A 20983-nucleotide genomic window follows, 5' to 3' on the forward strand; every position below is an offset into this window, starting at 1 on the left:
ATAGGGTTGGTGTCGGGAAGGGCAACTGGTCGTAAATCTCGGCTTAAACCACATCAGTGGTAAAAAGGGCATGAAATAATAATAATAATAATAATAATAATAATAATAATAATAATAATAATAATAATAATAATAATGATCCTATGCCAACAGAGTATCAGTCCCAAGTTGTTGCTTCAATTCTAAAATGTTGCCCCGAAGAGAAGTCTAAATAAACATGTTACTAAATTAATTAATATTTCCGCTCACATTAATTTACCTGAAAATTACCAGTTCTACAAAAAACTCTCACTGTAATGCCGTATGTACAGTTTCTCTGTTTATCAGGTATTGTCTGTGCCCCCTTGTATACATATCTCTCACGCCCTCCAGTTTGTGTAACACTGACTAAACATTGTTTGCTCTATGACTTTTGTCCTCTGGCCAGTGTTAGGTATTTGGAGTGTTGTCCACGGGATGGCTAGTTCTATTCGCTCTACTTCAAAAGCTAATATTCTTGTAAATCCCTAAACTCATCGATACGGTCTTTACTCCCGATAATTTGATAATTCTATATTGATCTCAACTTTATAAGTGCTAAAGTAAACCAAATGACTATGATCATAGTGTTAAGTTTCCATTGAGCTATGTGGGCGTGCACAATTGCCCACTGTTTGACACCCAGAAGTCGTTTTACGCCTGGCGAAACAGATTTGATAGTCCAGCTTAGTGAATGATCGGCGGGAACAGTTAAGGGCAGTGACAACCTGCAATCACGTAGCCACTTCCTTTCTAAACCACTGTATTACCTCTCAACTTAAAATTAAAACTGGTTCAAACATTGATACTTCCAATTTTTAAATATTGTGATGTTGTGTTGCTGGATGCTACCAGTGAACAAAATAGGAAATTGCAGAGAGCTTTAAACTCCTGCATTAGATTTATCTTTTCATTGAATTTTGCCTCGCATGTATCCCCTTTTTATGCACGACTTTCTTGGTTAAAAGTAGAGCAGCAGAGGAATCACCATGTATCAACCCTTATCTATCGACTCTTGACTGAAAATATACCTGAATATCTCTCCAGTAATTTCCGTTTTCTATCCTCCTTTCATGACCGTGACACGCGATCTGGGTCAACAATTGCAATACCTCCACATCATACATCTGCCTTCAGTAATTCTTTCCTTGTGTCGGGCGCTAGAATATGGAATGCTTTACCCCCTGAAATTAGAAATTGTTTCTCATTAATTACCTTCAAAAGACAGTCTAAATATTTCCTCTTGAATACGTAGGCTATATCATGTAGTTATGTGTGAATGTGTGAGTGAATGTCTGGAGTAAATAGTTCCCAAAAGTTTACATAAATTACTGTTATTTTTTATGAATTCCACCTAGAGTAGTTAATATTGAATTTATTTATTATTTTTCTAATTTTAGACTTAGGATGTAATCTTTTAGTATTAGACTATATTAAGTTATATTAATATTATATTATATACACTGTGTTAAGTTAGAATGTAAAGTTTGGATTCAGTATTAAGCCGCATAATGTGGTTAAGTGTAAGAGAGGGCCAAGAGCCCTAACTTCGCCACAAATAAAGACATCAATAAATAAATAAATAAATAAATAAATAAATAAATAAATAAATAAATAAATAAATATACCTTATACGTATATTTCACTTGACAAGTAAGTTCTTTCATAATATTATTCAGGAAATTTCAGGGCTGTGTCTAAATTAAGGCCACGGCACTTACCTTCTCCATTTCCAATGTCACAGGAAATCTGTACGTATTAGCGCGACGTTAAATCGCATCGAAAAGTCGGAATAAGTTAAGTTTCACATCTCACTAGCGCTATTTTCAATAATGTAATTTTAGCAAGCACCCAATACTGTACGGGTATTTTTAAACTGTGGAAGACAGAAATCGAGCTGTGGAACTTACGAAATATAATATGCTGGTATGTAAAAGACTAGTTTTTCAAATGATCGTTATGATGAATATGTAATTTAAGACATATCCATTACGTTCATCCCAAGGAACTCACCAGTTTGAGAGATATGCATAGCAACCGCATAAAGCCAGCTGAATCTGCCGTTGCTTCCCTGTGTTGTAAACAGGCTAACTTCCTTCATCATTCCAATCCGACCTCCGTCGGTCAGCTCCTACACCCCCCCCCCCTCCTATATCAACGATATTAAGTTAGCGAGGTCAGCGAACTCTTCCATTTTCTTGTCATTTAGGGTCGGGTCTTTTTCTAAACCTACCGAGCTCGATAGCTGCAGTCGCTTAAGTGCGGCCAGTATCCAGTATTCGGGAGATAGTAGGTTCTAACCCCACTGTCGGCAGCTCTGAAAATGGTTTTCCGTGGTTTCCCATTTTCACACCAGGCAAATGCTGGGGCTGTACCTTAATTAAGGCCACGGCCGCTTCCTTCCTACTCCTAGCCCTTTCCTGTCCCGTCGTCGCCATTAGACCTATCTGTGTCGGTGCGACGTAAAGCAACTAGCAGAAAAAAAATTCTAAACCTTAATTCTTCGAAAGGTGAAACCCCTTCTATTTCTTCTGAGATTTGTGTTAATAGGGGAAAAACCTCCCTTTTTTGAACTAAAAACATACAACCACCACCACCACGACCACCACTTCTTAATATTAATCTCACACATACCAATATAGCCAAAATGATCATAGACAGACTTAACACACTCACTACTAAGCAAATTGGCTGTATAGTATTATTGTGTTACTGTGAGCTTGTATTCGGGAGATAGCAGGTTCGAACCCTACTGTATACAGTCCTGAAGATGATTTTCCATATTTTTCAGTTTTCACAGCAGATAACTCAATCGATGTAATTTAAGACAAGAAACAAAGAGAGGAACGTCATTTGCAACGGGAGCTTCACGTTCCAGGAATTCTATCCTTGCTGAAATTAGAGACATAAATAATCTAGAGCTATCAAAAGAAACTGCTGGTAGTTGTACCTACATAGCATTTGATGAAATTACGATATATCCTCAAATTTAGATTATTAGATAATTATTATGTAAATGTAAGGTTAAGAAATATTACAGTTTCAAATTTTCTAGATTTATCTTTTAACCATAACAGAGCAAAGTCATCTCCGTACAGGCCACGAAGAGCATTGGGAGAGCGGAAAGTATCCGTAACCTCTGCACCAAGTAGGAAAGAGTACTTAGCTCTATGTCCGATCGCCTGCATCCCCAGGAATTAACCTGGTACTCATTCTTGATGAAGACTGAGTGAACCTCCGAGCTATGTTTCGCTCCAGAAGTAGAAATTTCATTTCTAACATTTTAGACTCACTGATATCCTTTCAAACCATTAATTTACTGTATTACTTGCTGATAATATTAAAAATGGTAGTGAACAGTGTAATTGGAGGAAAGCTGTAATGTTCACAACAATAAATAAATAACCCTTCCGGATAAATCGAACATGCCTTTGCCACCTGGGCCTAGTAACAATATTTATTTTCATTTTATGTTAATTTGAATTTCAATTTATTTTCACTTTTTGTTATTAATTACATTGAATTCACTTATAAATTTAAGTAGTTATAGGGCAGAGTATATTCAGTTTATGAAGGTGTATATGGTTCGGCATAACAGAAAATTTCATAACCTGAACTCCATCATTTACGGAAATAAATAAATAAATAAATAAATAAATAAATAAATAAATAAATAAATAAATAAATAAATAAATAAATAAATAAATAAATAAATAAATAAATAAATAAATAAATAAATGAAAGAAGATAAACGAATATAAAAATTCAGTAGACGTTGACATCACCACTACAAAAAGCCATAGCAGAAGTGAGGCGCTTTTTCAAACATAGATACGATCTCAGGAAAATCCAGGCATGACGTGCATTTAAAGTGCTTGACCTTATAGAACCTGTCCTACTATGTTAGCTGTTACGTAGAAATTCCTTCGTTTTCTTCATCGCTGCTTGAGAAGGTGAAATCACACTTATCGCTTTTTGACGAGCTTTACACCGCGGAATCATTAAAAATGACATTATAAAGTAATATTTCATGTCCATTACCAATGAGGAAGTGGGGGAGGTAGATACGTCCACGGTATCCCTGCCTACCGTAATAGGCGACTAAAGGGACTACCCATCAGGAAGCCATAATTTGGAAGAGTCACTTGGCGATCACGTGGCGCCTAGCTGAGCCTTACATTACTTCCACTTGAATGTTTCAGGTTCCTCACGTTCATTTTCCTTATTGCACCTTGTCTGGTCAACTTTCGTTCTCTTCGGACTCCGATGGTAATAGATTTCTGAGGCCTAGGGAGTCTTTTATATTCATGCCCTCGTAGTCATTCCTTTTTGCCGATATTTTAATTCATCAAGAGATCGGACCTCTGTAATTATTCTCTATTCATTAGTAGGCCCCGGAATTTTAGGTGCAAAATTTTGGTTAAAAAGGTGAAAGAAAGGAGCTTTAATGTAGTCGAAAAAGGTGCAAATATTAAATGTAAATATTCACACAAACATCACCAGAACCAATTTTACATCATATAAAAGGACAAAAAATCACTCATATTATCATGTATTAAAAATCTGCCTAAAACAAGTCCCAGAACACAACGTTATAAAAAAACCAGGCCAGAAAACTGTAAAAACAGATAACATTGTACATTGCAACGTTATTTTTAGTGAGGTTGCATCTCCGGTCACTGAGTAATGACTTCTACATAGAAAGGGAATGTTCAACGTCAACAGACACAATTGATGCACATTTTGTTTGCAGTCGATATTAAATGCGTGTTTGTTGCAACATCCTTAACATCAGGGTTTTTGGCTAAGCTCTGTTCTAGTTTCTGCTTTGTAATACCATCCAGTACTTCTTTCACATCCATCACAACAGCCCATTTAAGACACTTCATACAGCCGTCTTATTCTTCACATCTTTTGCCCTAGCTATATGCAGCGTAACATGATTATGTTGGTGCTGTTTTTTTTTGGTAACAATTGTTATTGATAAATCACAAACTGACTCAGCACTCTGAATACCATCAGCACTAAACTGTTTAGCACTATCATGTATTTTCTCGGCGTTCATTTTCAGCATACTTAATATTGATACTACAGTAATAGAAATTAGCATCTAGGGATGATGACCTAGATGTTAGGCTCCTTAAAGCAACAAGCATCATCATCATGAGAAAATAGCATAATATTAAGCTGGCCGACACCACATACAGTCAAAGCGTATTCTGAACCGTCACCTACGTAATACTAACAACGCCGGCAGATAAGCAGCTGGCGAAGGTCGGCAAGCTAATCAACAATCACCAGGTTTGAACTTTGAACTTAAGCTCCTGATTAGTGCGGTATAGGGAGCGTACGATTCTAGCGACGAATTGAGGAATTACATAAAACCAAGCTTTATAGACAAAATGTTCGGTTGTTTTTCTTTTCTTTAGGAATAAAATGCGGCGAAAGAGTAAAAAAAAAAAAAATAATTAAACAAGTGGAAAAAGGGGCTGGCATTAAGAAAAGGTGCAAAAAGGTATTAACATTGAGAAAAGATGCAAGCAATTGCAACTTAAACACAGTTAGAACTTTTCATTTTATATTTTCTTTGCAAGATAAGCTAGTTTGGGAATTTTAATAGCGAAAAAGAAATAAGGTGCAGCACCTAAAATTCCTCGCTCTAGTAATTACATATTCCACTCCTTCACTTGTAACCAACTGAAAATAATAATTGATAGTTTCGTGTGGCTATTTCTAGCCGGGTGTAACCCTTGTAAGGCAGACCCTCCCATGAGGGTGGGCGGCATCTGCCAAGTGGAGGTAACTGCATGTTATTGTGCTAGAGCATAGTGTTATATGTGGTGTATGCGTTGCAGAGATGTTGGGGACGGCACAAACACTCAGCCCCCGAGCCATTGGAATTAACCAATGAAGGTTAAAATCCCCGACCCAGCCGGGAATTGAACCCGGAACCCTCTGAACCGAAGGCCAGTACGCTGACCATAACAACTGAAAATGAAAACTGTCGATGAATTGTGGTTCTGATTTATGGTTATACCTGTGTTTCATTTTACATATTCTTAGTAATATTACATAATTTTACATATTATGTGAAAAATATAACATTTTTGTACATATCTAGGTAATTATTTAAAAAATGGAAAATTGTGTCAGCTTGTTTACTTTTTGGATTGTAGTAAAATAAATGGCGAATTTCATCTCATATAGAATATATTTCTATTGCTAAAGCTGGCTTTAAAACTCCTTTAAATTGGGATTTATAACCATTTGTCTGTGAAATACAGTAGGTCCGAGTGTCTCTGCTGCATAAAACAGAACTAATCCTTTCTCAGATTCTGGGATGGCTAGGTGCCTTTCATGGGTCAAAGTTTCTAACAAACTCCATGCAGTCTTGGAACGAAATCTAGGTTGTTTAAGTTTTCTATCTCTTTGCAAGATCATTATTAGTGGCGAAACTCCTGTTCAGCTTATATATATATCTGATCTTCCTGAAGTTACATCACGGAAATTCTGCTATGCTGATGATATAGCATTAGCTGTGCAACACAAAGAACTGGAGAGAACTGAAGAGATTTTAACAAGGGATTTGTCCATTTTGGAAACTTACTTCAGGAACTGGAGACTTAAGCCCAACACCAATAAAACGGAGGTGTCTTGTTTCCATTTAAACAATCACTTAGCAAATACTAAATTGAATGTAAGTTTATGTGGCAGGATACTTCACCACAACTGGAACCCAAAATATCTTGGAGTAATCTTGGATCGAACACTATCCTACAAGCAACATCTGCTGGGCTCTGCACAGAAACTGAAAACACGTGACAACAACATTCATAAGCTTTGTGGAACTACCTGGGGTTCTTCGGCAAGCGTTTTACGGTCTTCAGCTTTAGGCTTGGTATATTCAAGTGCTGAGTACTGTGCGCCAGTATGGATGAACAGTCATCACACAAAACTCATTGATACTGAATTGAATTCCACTATGCGCATAATAACTGGCACAATTCGATCTACACCAACTCATTGGCTCCCGCTTCTATCTGGAATAATGTCATCTGATTTACGCAGATCCACCGCTCTTATCAAGGAATTCAATAAAATCTTAAGGAACCCCGATCTACCTGTACACGAAGATCTACGAACTATCAACCAAAACAGATTACGTTCACGCCATCCAACTTTACGTAACGCCTCAGACATGGTTGCTAGAAGCTACAACCCAAGTACAGAGTGGAAAAGACCGTGGGAATCAGCAACGGAGACGCACCTGCACAGTATGTTCTCGAATGCCAAACTTCCAAGTGGATTCCAACTACCACGTAAAACATGGTCTGCTCTGAACAGAATAAAAACAGGCCATGGCAGATGCAGAGACATGCTGTTTAAATGGAACAAGTTGCCGATACCCGCGTGTGACTGTGGAGCTGCACGACAAACCATACATCATATTGTCAGAGAGTGTGAAACGCGGGCGTACACGGGCAGCAAAGTGGATTTTCTGATGGCAACTCCAGAAGCAATACAGTGGATCAGTGATCTTGACATTCAGTTGTAGGGAGCCTTTTCTTGTTCATTGTTTTCTTGTTATGTAAATATGTATATAATTTATATCTAAACTCAATTTGATTGTATGGACCATACGCTAAATAATAAATAAAATTAGTGGCGAACAAGAAGAGCGCCCGGAAGATATTTCACCCAGCTAGTTTAATTTTTTTAAATATACACCGGTGACTTCCTGCGATGACGAGTGTTCCTTCTCAGTCTACAAGATAATTTTATCGGATCAGCGCGAAAACATCACAATGGAAAACATGGAGAAGTACTTGGTAACACGTTGTGCATCACGATAAAAAAAAAATACCGTACTACTCGTGTTTCTTAACAGGTGTTTAAAGACAGATTTATTGTTAACTTTATTTTGTAACATTTATTTCTTTCATTTTCAGACCACGAGAGTAATAGTAAATTAGTTACAACAGTACATTGTCTAATAAACTCCGCGATTTACAGTGCATAACATTATTTTTAAATATTTGAAATATTTTGATTATGCTTTAAATTTGATTATTTATACTGTCAAAATTAGAAAGCAGTAGACTTTATAAAATATCGAAAGCAACAACGATGACTTTGTCATAAAATATGGAGGTATTTGAAACAATTTTATTGTCTCATATCATAATCATAAGTCATAATCTATATATATAAATGAATGTTTGTTTGTATGTATGTCTCTAACGGACTCAAAAACTACTGGACCGATTTCACTGAAAAATTCACAATTTATTCTTATTACCCCTGGGAGGGTATAGGAATGGTCAGAACGAAATATGATGGGTAGTTCGGCATAGCGGGTGAGGAGGGTGAAAAATATAGGGGAGGGTAAGTGAACTGCATGACAAGTCTGGTCAGTGGGTTGCCTAACCACCAGTATGTAAATATTATGATGTGTTTCTTAAAACTTATCTTCTTCTTCTTCTTCTTCTTCTTCTTCTTCTTCTTCTTCTTCCATTATAAACTGTATGTAAAAATGAGAAGTCCAAGCTCAGTTCCCATGACATAGGGGGTGAGAAGGAGTGAAGAAAGAAAATGTCGAAAATGGCAGGGATTACGGTTTTTTTAATTTCGTGTGGCTATTTCTAGCCGAGTGCAGCCCTTGTAAGGCAGACCCTCCGATGAAGTTGGGCGGCATCTGCCATGTGTAGGTAACTGCGTGTTATTGTGGTGGAGGATAGTGTTATGTGTGGTGTGTGAGTTGCAGGGATGTTGGGGACAGCACAAACACCCAGCCCCCGGGCCATTGGAATTAACCAATGAAGGTTAAAATCCCCGACCCGGCCTGGAATCGAACCCGGGACCCTCTGAACCGAAGGCCAGTACGCTGACCATTCAGCCAACGAGTCGGACAGGGATTACGGGTAAATGTGTGTGTGTGTGTGTGTCTGTGTGTGTGTGTATGTTTCAGCATAGCTTTTAACCAAACTAGATACACATATAACTTAATATCTGGAAAAATTACTATAGGAGCAAGAAATCCGAGTTCATAATCTTTGGGGTAGCTGAGATGAACCGTTAAACTCTGGATGCCGTTTGAGGCAAAGTTCATTCCCAACCAGGATGGGGGTTAGAAGGGGTGAAAGGAATGTCCAAAATTACCGAGATCATGTATGTATGTGTTCATATTCCAGCATAGCTTTCAACCAAACATGTTACTCATATGACTTACTGTTTGGGAAATGAAACTGCAGGGTAAGACACCCCTACGGGCGGACGTTAAAGGGGGGTGAAATATTAAAATAATAGAAAACAACCAATATTAAAAGTGAAAAGGATGTATATTAATAAATATAGTTTTTCTTTTGCATTTAATTAAACGGTTTAGAAAAGTCAAACGCGGGCGAAACCGCGGGCACCTGCTAGTCAAAGGAATATACGAACATTTTTGTATATTCAGTGCATTAATACGGCACTATAATATATTTTATGAATGTTGCATATTTAATTATGTACTTCATTGACATTTGCTACATGTTTATGTATACATTTCGGACTTTGATATTACATAAAAATCAGGGCCCTATTGATTAGTGTTAAGAAGAGGTAGGTACACTTTATCTTTAAAAAAATAATCATCACTCTCAATACTTAAACGTCATTGTTACTGATTGTCTATGTATTTCTTGTCCACAGATGCAACGCGCGGCCGAATTCAAGGAGAAGAACGCGTCGCTGCTGGATAACCTGAAGCCTACTGACGAGAAGGTGACCATTTGTGACCATGACGTAGTTAATGTACTGGCAGGTCGCGATCAGCATGGCCGCAGAATTCTCTTCGTGAACGCAGGCGGTAAGTAAACGTTTTAAACACCTGAGCTAAGGTCAGAAAATAGTGGTAGGCTAAGGAGCAACAGTGTTCGCAATTCCTAGGTTCGAATCCCGGCGTTAACAGTGGTTGCAACTCAAAGTAGTTTTCCATTTTTCTACACTTATTCAAGGAAAATTCTGGGAAATTACTCTAATTTGATGGCAGGAGTGAGAAAGACAAGCGAGGAAAGCCTCTCTTAAAAAAATAAATTTGCTCACTTCAAACATAGATATGCATAATGGAAAGATGTTTTAAGAGACGTTTGTGTAGAGCATGGCATTGTATGGAAGTGAAACATGGAGAGAGAAGAGAAAGAAAATAGAAAGTATTTAAACGTGGTGTTACAAAAGAATGCTGATGGTAAGATCGATAGGTAGTAACACAAATTAAGAGATAATGAATCGAGTTGGTGGACGGGGAACTGTTTCGCGAAATTTAACCAGAAGAAGAGAGGAATATTTAGGACAGATCTTGCGATACCAAAGATTTGTTCAGTTAGTTTTTCAGGGAAGTATAGGGGGATAACAGAAGGAGTAGATCAAGACCTGAATTTGGCAAATCAATCAGTCATCATTGATATGCAGTTAGGGCTGTCATCCAGTAGCATATTTCCTATAAATTATTTACCTTTTCTTAAATGTTTAAATGAAGTTAGACATTTATTGAACATTTCTCTTGATAAATTACTCCAATACTTAATCCGTTTCTATAAATGAATATCTTCCCCAGTTTGTCCTCTTGAATTCCAATTTTATCTTCATATTATGATTTTTCCTACCTTTGGATTGAACATGAACCGGCCCCGCGATGTGGGAGTAGCGTGCTTGCCTCTTACCTGAAGGGCCCGGGTTCGATTCCCGGCCAGGTCAGGGATTTTTACCTGGATCTGAGGTCTGGATCGAGGTCCACTCAGCCTAAGTGATTAAATTGAGGAGCTGTATGACGGTGAGATGTTGGCCCGGTCTAGAAAGCCAAGACTAATGGCCGAGAAGATTCGTTGTGCTGACCACACAGCACCTCATAATCTACAGGCCTTCAGACTGAGCAGTGTTTGCTTGGTAGTCCCTGTCCTTTCGGGGTTGTTGCGCCAAGGAGTTTGGTTTGGTTTGGTTTGGTTTGGATGCAGTAGTTGTGTAGAAATGAAAAGGTTAGCACAAAACAGGATGGCAGGAAACTGCATCAAACCAGTCTATAGATTCATGACCTAAAGAACAACAACAACAACAACAACAACAACAACAACACTGTGCTTCGAATCTCAATCCTGAGCTGATAATTACAGTTAAAAGTAAAAATGTTTCACTCGACCGGTCATTTGACTGAGATGAGTGAAAGGGCTGATGCCGGAAGCAATGTTTAAACAAACCAAACATCCATAAACAGTCCGGCTCCATGGCTAAACGGTTAGCGTGCTGGCCTTTGGTCACAGGGGTCCCGGGTTCGATTCCCGGCCAACCATCATTGGTTGATTTCGCTGGCACGGGGGCTGGGTGTATGTGTCCTCTTCATCATCATTTCATCCTCATCACGACGCGCAGTTCGCCTACGGGAGTAAAATCAAAAGACCTGCATCTGGCGAGCCGAACTTGTCCTCGGACACTCCCGGCACTAAAACCCATACGCCATTTTATTTCATCCACAAACAATTCAGATTTCCTGCAATGTGAAAAGTCTTTTTTCCTTTTTTTCTTCTTTGTTAGTGGTTTAACGACCCAGAAGCACGTGGTTTCGATTGCCTGTAAGAAAGTCGAAAAATTTAAGAAACGGGATTTCCCAGAGGTTCCCTCAGTCTACGCCAAAGATGGATATTAGGCTAATTCTTTTGGGCAAAATTGATCGGGCATAGATCTAACCACTCTAACTTCCATAGTGTCCAGATTACGGAGGTTACTATCCACTCCTCCGACGGCCTTCATGGCCTGTTCGGAAATTTTTCCTTAATGAAAATCCTCAGCATGTTTCCAGTCATTCGATCGGATCCGGAATGGAATGAATGAAGGCCCCGTCTAGCGGCGAGGATAGGAATTGTGCCGGTTGCCGAAGCCTGTTGCACTCCTCTGGGAAAATTATTAATGAATGATAAATGAAATTAAATGATATTGGAGAGTGTTGCTGGAATGAAATATGGCAGGGAAAGCTGGAGTACCCGGAGAAAAACCAGTCCCGCCTCCGCTTTGTGCAGCACAAATCTCACTGGGAGTGACCGGGATTTGAACTACGGAACCCAGCGGTGAGAGGCCGACGCACTGCCGCCTGTGCCACGGAGGCTCTGAAATCATATACTAAATTATATACCATTTAACGGAATGTGTTAGAGGATAGAGTGACTGAATATTGAAATTCAATTGGTACTATTATCAGTATATTTCTATAAATAGAAAATAAAATAAATGACACTCATACACATATACTCAGTACACTGTATATACAGGTGAAGCGTAATTCGCGCACTCGGGCGTCGCAGCGCGTCTCCTCACATGCCAGCAATAAAAAAATGTATCTTACAAAATTTCGTCTTGCGATTATATCCGGGTCCGCCTCTGTGGTGTAGTGGTTAGCGTTATTAGCTGCCACCCCCGGAGGTCCGGGTTCGATTCCCGGCTCTGCCACGAAATTTGAAAAGTGGTACGAGGGCTGGAACGGGGTCCGCTCAGCCTCGGGAGGTCAACTGAGTAGAGGTGGGTTCGATTCCCACCTCAGCCATCCTGGAAGTGGTTTTTCGTGGTTTCCCACTTCTCCTCCAGGCAAATGCCGGGATGGTACCTAACTTAAGGCCACGGCCGCTTCCTTCCCTCTTCCTTGTCTATCCCTTCCAATCTTCCCCATCCCCCGCAAGGCCCCTGTTCAGCATAGCAGGTGAGGCCGCCTGGGCGAGGTACTGGTCATTCTCCCCAGTTGTATCCCCCGACCAAGAGTCTGAAGCTCCAGGACACTGCCCCTGAGGCGGTAGAGGTGGGATCCCTCGCTGAGTCCGAGGGAAAAGCCGAACCTGGAGGGTAAACAGATGATGATGCTGATGAAATGTAGTCCAGGTGGTATGGTATCTGACATCTTAATCGTCAACAGCGATTGCAGTGGATCCTCTAGAGACCATTTGCACTTACATACTACGATCCTAGAAATGGACGAACAGTCGTTTTCATTGGTCAGCTTTGAAAGGCGCCCTTTCCACGTCCTGGGCGTGAATTTATTCGCACCACTTCATCTACCTGTTTGTTTCAGCTGTCTATTTCTTATTAGTCTAACCAGGTATTTGTTGTTTCAGCGTTACAAAATGTTGTAAATGTAGGATACATGTGACCTCAGAAACGGTGTCTAGTCTGGCTGCAGATTCACGGTGAATATCTGGAGGATGGATACCTGCCAGACAGTAAAGATTTCCAAGCGATGTAGATTTATTTATGTTATTTGTTTTATGTCGAACCGATACAGAGAAAACTTATGACGCGATAGGATAGGACAAGGCTAGGAATGGGAAGGAAGCAAATAAAAAATGCGCCTCAACCCAGGATGGAACCATCGACCTCCTGCATGCCAACTAAAAACTCTACCCAGTGCACCAACTTTACAGCACGACAAGAACGTGCTGACAGCGGTAGTTACCCTACATATGGTTACAGTGTTGCCAGATTGCTACTCTTCAACGTCCGTTTTCTACCGGATATACTCGCAAGACGAAAATTTGTAAGAGACATTTTTTTATTGCTGGCATGTCAGGAGTCGCGTTGCGACGCCCGAATGCGCGAATTACGCTTCACCCTGTATAGCATAAACAATTCAAATACAGTGGGACCAATAATTTGTCAGATCGTAGGCTTCATGCGCTGCATCCATCATTCTTTTCTGGGGAGCATCTGTATGTATGTTTAGTCCTCAGCCCGAAGGCTGGTTGGATCCTCAACAGTTCCGCCATCAGCTGTCATAGATGGCCTAGGCATCACTGAAGAGGCGTACTAGGGAAATGAGGAGTGAGGTAGTTTCCCGTTGCTTTCCTCACCGAGCCACAAGTTGCTATTAGTCGGGCACAATTTGCAGACGACGAGATGATCGATATTTCGTTCTGCACCACAGTCTCACAAGGTGGAGTCGCAAGCACATTCCCACTTCTTAAAGTTAGTGTTTGACCTGCCAACTACATAATGGAGCCTGTTGAGTGTTTTCCGTATAGACCAGCTTCCCTCGTGACCAGGAGGGAGGCTTCCAGATGGTATCATCCATCCTGCAAGGTCGTTGAGTCTAGAACGCCAGGAATTCACCCTAAATCTCGAAGGTAGTTCAGTCATGCTTTCTGCCGCTCAAATTGAGCCATGAAGTGCTGATCTTCAAGTACAATGCCTTAGATCTCTCTAGTCTGGCTGCAGATTCACGGTGAATATCTGGAGGATGGATACCTGCCAGACAGTAAAGATTTCCAAGCGATGTAGATTTATTTATGTTATTTGTTTTATGTCGAACCGATACAGAGAAAACTTATGACGCGATAGGATAGGGCAAGGCTAGGAATGGGAAGGAAGCAAAGTAAATCCCCACCATTTACGTCGTATACAATTGAGAAACCACGGAAGACCATCTTCCGGGGTGTCGACAGTGGGATTTGAACCTACTATCTCCCGAATGCAAGCTGACAACTACGTCACCCAAGTCATGTAGCCAGCTCGTTCGGTGATATATATTTCAAACAGCCTGTAATGAGTTTGCAGGTTTTATTTAAGGTGGTGAATTTGCTTTCTTCCTTTAACGTCACACTAGCACACTGAAGGTTTTTGGAGATTCAAAAAACCACTAGGATTGGAAAGGTCTCAGCCATGGCCTTAATTAAGGTTCTTCCCGAGCATTTTCCTAGTATGAAATTGGAAATCGTGGAAAGCCATCTTCAGGGCTGCCGATGGTGGGATTTGAGTGCACCATCTCCCGAATGCAAGCTCACAGCAACGCAACTCGAAATACGCGTCCAACTCGCTCAGTTCCCTAAGCAGACAATACACTGATTTAATAGTGCTTAGAAAACATGAAAATAAATTATCTAAAATATGAACTATGACTTAGGGCATACATCTGATAAACAGTCATTTCTGAACAGTTGGCAGCTATTATTCCACGTAGATCAACTTTTATGATCCAGAAGAAGAGGAAAAGTCATTGAACACCTTCTCACCGGCACACTGTAAATAAATAAGTTATGTAAGATGTTAGTCCCTTCAAGAAGCGGATGTCGGCTACACTATAGTTAATTTAAGAAACTTATGGGAACATCGAGATTCTGTTGTCACTCCAACAGCAACGCTTAGTCTTACCTTAGCCTTGGTTTTACTTTAACTGTCTGCGACTCTTAACAATATAAGTTACGACTTCCTGGGACAGTAGGACTTTTTGAAGTCCAAGAGATACTTAATAAAACCGAAATCCATCTTTGAAAGGAATCGTTATTATAGATATTTAGTGTTTACATCCCTCTATACAGGGTTGGAGTCAGGAGGGGCATCCCGTCGTAAATATGGGCTCAATCCACATTAGCACCTACCCGAGATAATTTAAAAAATGGCCAGGAAATAATAATAATAAATCTGTTCTTCAGTTAGTACTTAATAAATAAATAAATAAATAAATAAATAAATATTTGTACCATTGTAACATAACACCATAAAATTTGGATTAATGTTGCATTTACTATATCTGTAATTCTAAATGTTGCTCGACCATAAATATACCGACAAGAACTTTCAATGAAGGAACATAACTGATTTATTTATTACTTGCACTTAAACGACATTAGGCCTATATAGTAAAATGAAAACCTAAAACCTGTTTTACAGTCATTGACCGGGTCAGGGATGGAATGAATGAAGCCCCATTTTGTGGCGAGGATAGGAATTGTGCCGGCTGCCGAAGCCCGTCGCACTCCTCTCGGGCAATGATTAATGACTGACAGATAAAATGAAATTATAATGGAGAGTGTTGCTGGAATGAAAAATGACCGGGAAAACCGGAGTACCCGGAAAAAATCTATCCCGCCTCCGTTTCGTCCAGCACAAATCACATGGAGTGACCGGGATTTGAACCACGGAACCCAGCGGTGAGAGGCCAACGTGCTGCGCCTGAGCCTCGGAGGCTTCACATTATATGGCAAACATGTGATAATGATCTGCTTCCGTTTGATTATCCGACTACCAGCAAGTACAGCAGTGATGTCAACCAGTATGCTGTCCTATTTTGCCAATTGAAATCTGCTTACTCTCCAGGTTCGATTTTTCCCTCGGACTCAGCGAGTGATCCCACCTTTACCGCCTCAAGGGCAGTGTTCTGGAGCTTCAGACATTGGGTCGGGGTATACAACTGGGGAGGTTGACCAGAACCTCGCCCAGGTGGCCTCACCTGCTATGCTGAACAGGGGCCTTGCGGGGGGATGGGGAGATCAGACGGGATAGACAAGGAAGAGGGAAGGAAGCGGCCGTGGCCTTAGGTTAGGTACCATCCCGGCATTTGCCTGGAGGAGAAGTGGGAAACCATGGAAAACCACTTCCAGGATGGCTGAGATGGGAATAGAACCCACCTCTACTCAGTTGACCTCCCGAGGCTGAGTGGACCCCGTTCCAGCCGTCGTACCACTTTTCAAATTTCGTGGCAGACCCGGGAATCGAACCCGGGCCTCCGGGGTTGGCAGCTAATCACACCTAACCACTACACCACAGAAGCGGATATTTCTTAGTACGGTACAAAATACACTTTAATGAACATCGCTCAGTTAGTTTTGAGAAGAGTGCGAGACTCCTCCCGTTGACAATGTATTAACTTCAAAATTATCAAAATACTTCCTCCTAGAATAATAATAATAATAATAATAATAATAATAATAATAATAATAATAATAATAATAATAATTTTACGCCCCACTAACTACATACTTTTGTAGTTTTCGGAGGCACCGAGGTGCCTGAATTTTGCCCTTCAGGAGTTTATTTACGTTACAGACAAATCTCTCGACACGAGGCTGACATATGTGAACATCTTCAAATACCACTGGACTGAACCGGCATCGAACTCTCCAACTAGAGCAAGTCAGAAGGCCAACGCTCTACCATCTGAGCTACTCAGCCTTGCAAGCAAACGATACTTTTATAGTTAATGTAAATGGGAACTTCAAGGGACTTTTGAACAATTCAAAGTTTCGAATTAATCGATTCCGAACTTAGCACAAATCTACTGAATGTATTAGCTAAGAAGAAAATGGCGTACTTTGCTTAGCCAGAAGCTCCTGCTTTCGGTTCCCCGTTTAAGAGTTAAGAACCATGACTGCCACTCTAGGAAGGCACATGGTCCAGAAGTTTACGCAGCTAACAGACAGTTATACTATGTAACCAAGCTAATTTCTGGGTAGAGTGACCAACTGTTGAAGGAAAGAATGAGGGATAAATCATTCGAAAAAGGCGGACATTCCACAATTGTACAAGACAGCTACATTTTTAGCTGTAATTTTAAAACGACAAAAATTGAAATATTTCCAAATGCATTGTGTTGCAAGTTTCTCTCTTTTTTGACCAAGAGTACTCTTACTGAAATAACAATATATATATTTTTTAAATCACTCATCTTTATTGTACAATTATTTTCCAGTCTGTGGGTTAAAGAACCTTCATCCATGAGAAACACTGAATGTATTCTTGTAAACTTTACAACATGCCCCGTGGACGTTACTTCGATCAGGAGATAAATTTGGCGTGTTGGTTTCCCGCTTTGCATTATATTCACATACGTGTGTATTTTTTCTCTTTTGCCTTCTCGGGTTCAGATGATGGATTTCTTTCTTGTGACGACGTAGAAGTACTGTCATCACTATCCGACATCGAATCCATATCAAAAAGCACAAACATTTCCTGAACTCCAGTTTTTACATGTTTATGTTGACGCGCTTTGTGCTACAGAATGGCCCCACACTCCATTCGGCGGACTAACGATAACTCGGAAGTCGGAAGGTACATCCGGAACGCTTCTCCAAAGATGCTATAACATGTTTCTTTGCACTTTCAAACATCATACTGTCGGCAACAATCACGCTACGTTTAGTTGAAGCTAGATGGCACGGCTGTTGCTTATTGTGAAAATTCTTAGCGATGACAATAACACGAAAATACGTTCAGATAGAAAACGAAACAATTGCGGGAAAAATGGCGGGCGATATTCATAAAAATACCTTAAAATGGAGGCGGTTGGTCCCCCTATTCTTTGGTGTAAAGGCAGATAAGCATATAGCTACCAACCCCATCCCCAATATCCCCGGTGAGATGGATAGAGGCAGCTTTCATCCTCTACGACTGCAAACTCCAATGATCGTTCCATTTTTAAATCTAGCACATAGCGATATTTAGTGAGGAAAATTTATGTTCAATAAACAGAAAAGTCTTTTAGGCCCGTTTTCATCAATGAGGGTTAAATATATTTTAGCCCCAAGTTTGTTAACTACGGCTTAATATTTAAACTCGTTCTTGCGAGTCATGTGTTTCTCTTTCTTTCTTTCTTAATCTGCTTACCCTGCAGGGTTGTTTTTCCCTTGGACTCAGTGAGGGATCCCACCTCTGCCGCCTCAAGGGCTGTGTCCTGGAGCGTGAGACACTGGATCGGGGGTACCACAGGGAAGGATGACAATTACCTCACCCAGGTGGCCTCACCTGCTATGCTGAACAGGGGCTTTGGTGGGGGACAGGAAGATTGGAAGGGATAGATAAGGATAGACAAGCGGCGGTGGCCTTAAGTTAGGTACCATCCCGGCATTTGCTTGGAGGAAAAGTGGGAAACCACGAAACACCATTTTCAGGATGGCTGAGGTGGGAATCGGACCCACCTTTGCTCATTTGGCCGCCCGAGGCTGAGTGGACCTCGTTCCAGCTCTCGTACCACTTTTAACATTTTATGGCAGAGCCGGGAATCGAACCCGGGCCCCCGGGCAGTGGCAGCTAATCACACTAAACACTACACCACAGAGGCGGACTGAGTCATGCGTTTACCAAACTATTTCGGCAGAGGGTTACCTAACTCCGTATCACACCCTCACTAGAAGCAGCTACCGCACCCATTAAGGAGACTGTGACTGAAAATTAGAGGTTATGAACACACTTCCTGTTTGATTGTTTGTTTCTTCTCTGCGTAAAATTTTGTTTCCTTCCACAGTACCCTGAATTATTCTTTCGTAATAGGCCTGACAGCCGGCCCCGTGGTGTGCGTGCCTGTTCCTTACGTTGTGGCCCCGGGTTCGATTCCCGGCCAGGTCAGGAATTTATTTGGAGTTGAGGGCTGGTTCGAGGTCCACTCAGTCTAAGTGATTACACTTTGAGGATCAATGTGACGGTGAGATGGCGACCAAGGTCTAGAAAGCCAAGAATAACTGCCGAGAGAATTCATCGTGCGGACCACACGGCATCTCATAATCTGCAGCCCTTTGGGCTGAGCAGCGGTCGTTTGGTAGGCCAAGGCCCTTCGGGGATGTTGCGCCATGGTTTTTCTTAACAGGCCTGATATCAGTGATCGAAGAAATGGAAGAGATTCAAAAGAGAAACAGAGGCACAAACTTTTGTACCGGGCTGAGTTGCTCAGATAATTGAGGCGCTGGCCTTCTGACCCCAACTTGGCAGGTTCAATCCTGGCTCAGTCCAGTGGCATTTAATGGTATCAAATACGCCAGCCTCGTGTCGGTAGATCTACTGGCTCGCAAGAGAACCCCTGCGGGCTAAATTCCGGCACCTCGGCGTCTCCGAAAACCGTAAAATTGTAGTTAGTGGGACGTAAAGCTAATAAACTTATTACACAATTTTGTGTTTTGGAAAGAACAGTATTCGCTAAGTTAGTTAAGAAGACTGATAGTGTGAGATGAAAAGAAAATGAGGACACATGGGAAGAAATTGCAGCATTATAGGATTGCCCATGTGACAGTGCGAAGTAGCAAGCAAACAGTTCTACAAAAATATTGTGTTAGCTGCAGCCACTTTTAGAGACCATTCTGCTGATGGTAGTTTTTGATGCCCCGACGTTATCTCCGACCATTATATGAAACACTCTATTGCCATCAATAGGCCCTACATGCAGTATAGGAGAGAGATGCTTGTTTCTGTCTGTTGTGTATTCTAACCTCTCGCGAATTTCATCGACGGCCTTATTGACGACGGTTTTTGAAAGTCCGCAGTATATCTGTTCAGAACTTATTTCTCGGATAGATTTTGAAAACAGTTCTTCCCTATCGGCCTATATGTTAGGAACACCATTTAACATATTGTAAGTAAAACAATTCTACACCGAACGCATGATTTGCAGTTGTTATTTTGCTTTTAACCACGAGTTAACAGTTAAACCCAGATGAAAGGAAGGGGTTAACTTAACTCCGACCTTAACCTAGATTAAAAAATACTCTTCCTTAGTGAAACCGAATGAACAGTCAAATTCAGAGTTGAAATGTCGTATGGCTTTTAGTGCCGGGATATCCCAGGACGGGTTCGGCTCGCCAGGTGCAGGTCTTTCTATTTGACACTTGTAGGCGACCTGCGCGTCATGATGAGGATGAAATGATGATGAAGACAACACATACACCCAGGCCCCAGGCCATTGGAATTAACCAATTAAGGTTAAAATCCCCGACCCGGCCGGGAATCGTACCCGGGACCCTCTGGACCGAAGGCCAGTACGCTGACCGTTCAGCCAACGAGTCGGACAATTCAGAGTTAAAACTGTGTGACACGGGGTTAAGGCGGTTTAACCACGTAGAAACCGGGCCTTAGAATCAACGTCACCGAGCTCGATAGCTGCAGTCGCTTAAGTGCGGCCAGTATCCAGTATTCGGGAGATAGTAGGTTCGAATCCTACTGTCGGCAGCCCTGAAAATGGTTTTCCGTGGTTTCCCATTTTCACACCAGGCAAATGCTGGGTCTGTACATTAATTAAGGCCACGGCCGCTTCCTTCCCACTCCTATCCCATCGTCGCCATAAGATCTATCTCTGTCGGTGCGACGTAAAGCAAAAAAAAAAAAAAAAAAAAAAACCCGAAATATTTATGTTTCCGTGCTTATCAATAGGAGGTGTGACCTTGGGATGTGGACTGGTTAGCCGATACGGTAA

At 41.0% G+C, this 20983-nt stretch overlaps 1 protein-coding gene across 2 annotated transcripts in view; it reads left to right on the forward strand.

Annotated features, from left to right (window-relative positions):
- LOC137496888 (retinaldehyde-binding protein 1-like) overlaps positions 1-20983 on the forward strand; it is a 148293-nt gene that overhangs the window by 82170 nt on the left and 45140 nt on the right. For both annotated transcript variants that reach the window (XM_068228519.1, XM_068228520.1), the window contains exon 4: positions 9712-9868. In XM_068228519.1, the coding sequence (XP_068084620.1) occupies positions 9712-9868 (157 nt within the window). The remainder of the gene's footprint in view (positions 1-9711; positions 9869-20983) is intronic.

Source organism: Anabrus simplex, chromosome 7 (genome assembly GCF_040414725.1).
Source record: "Anabrus simplex isolate iqAnaSimp1 chromosome 7, ASM4041472v1, whole genome shotgun sequence".
NCBI classification, from domain to species: domain Eukaryota; kingdom Metazoa; phylum Arthropoda; class Insecta; order Orthoptera; family Tettigoniidae; genus Anabrus; species Anabrus simplex.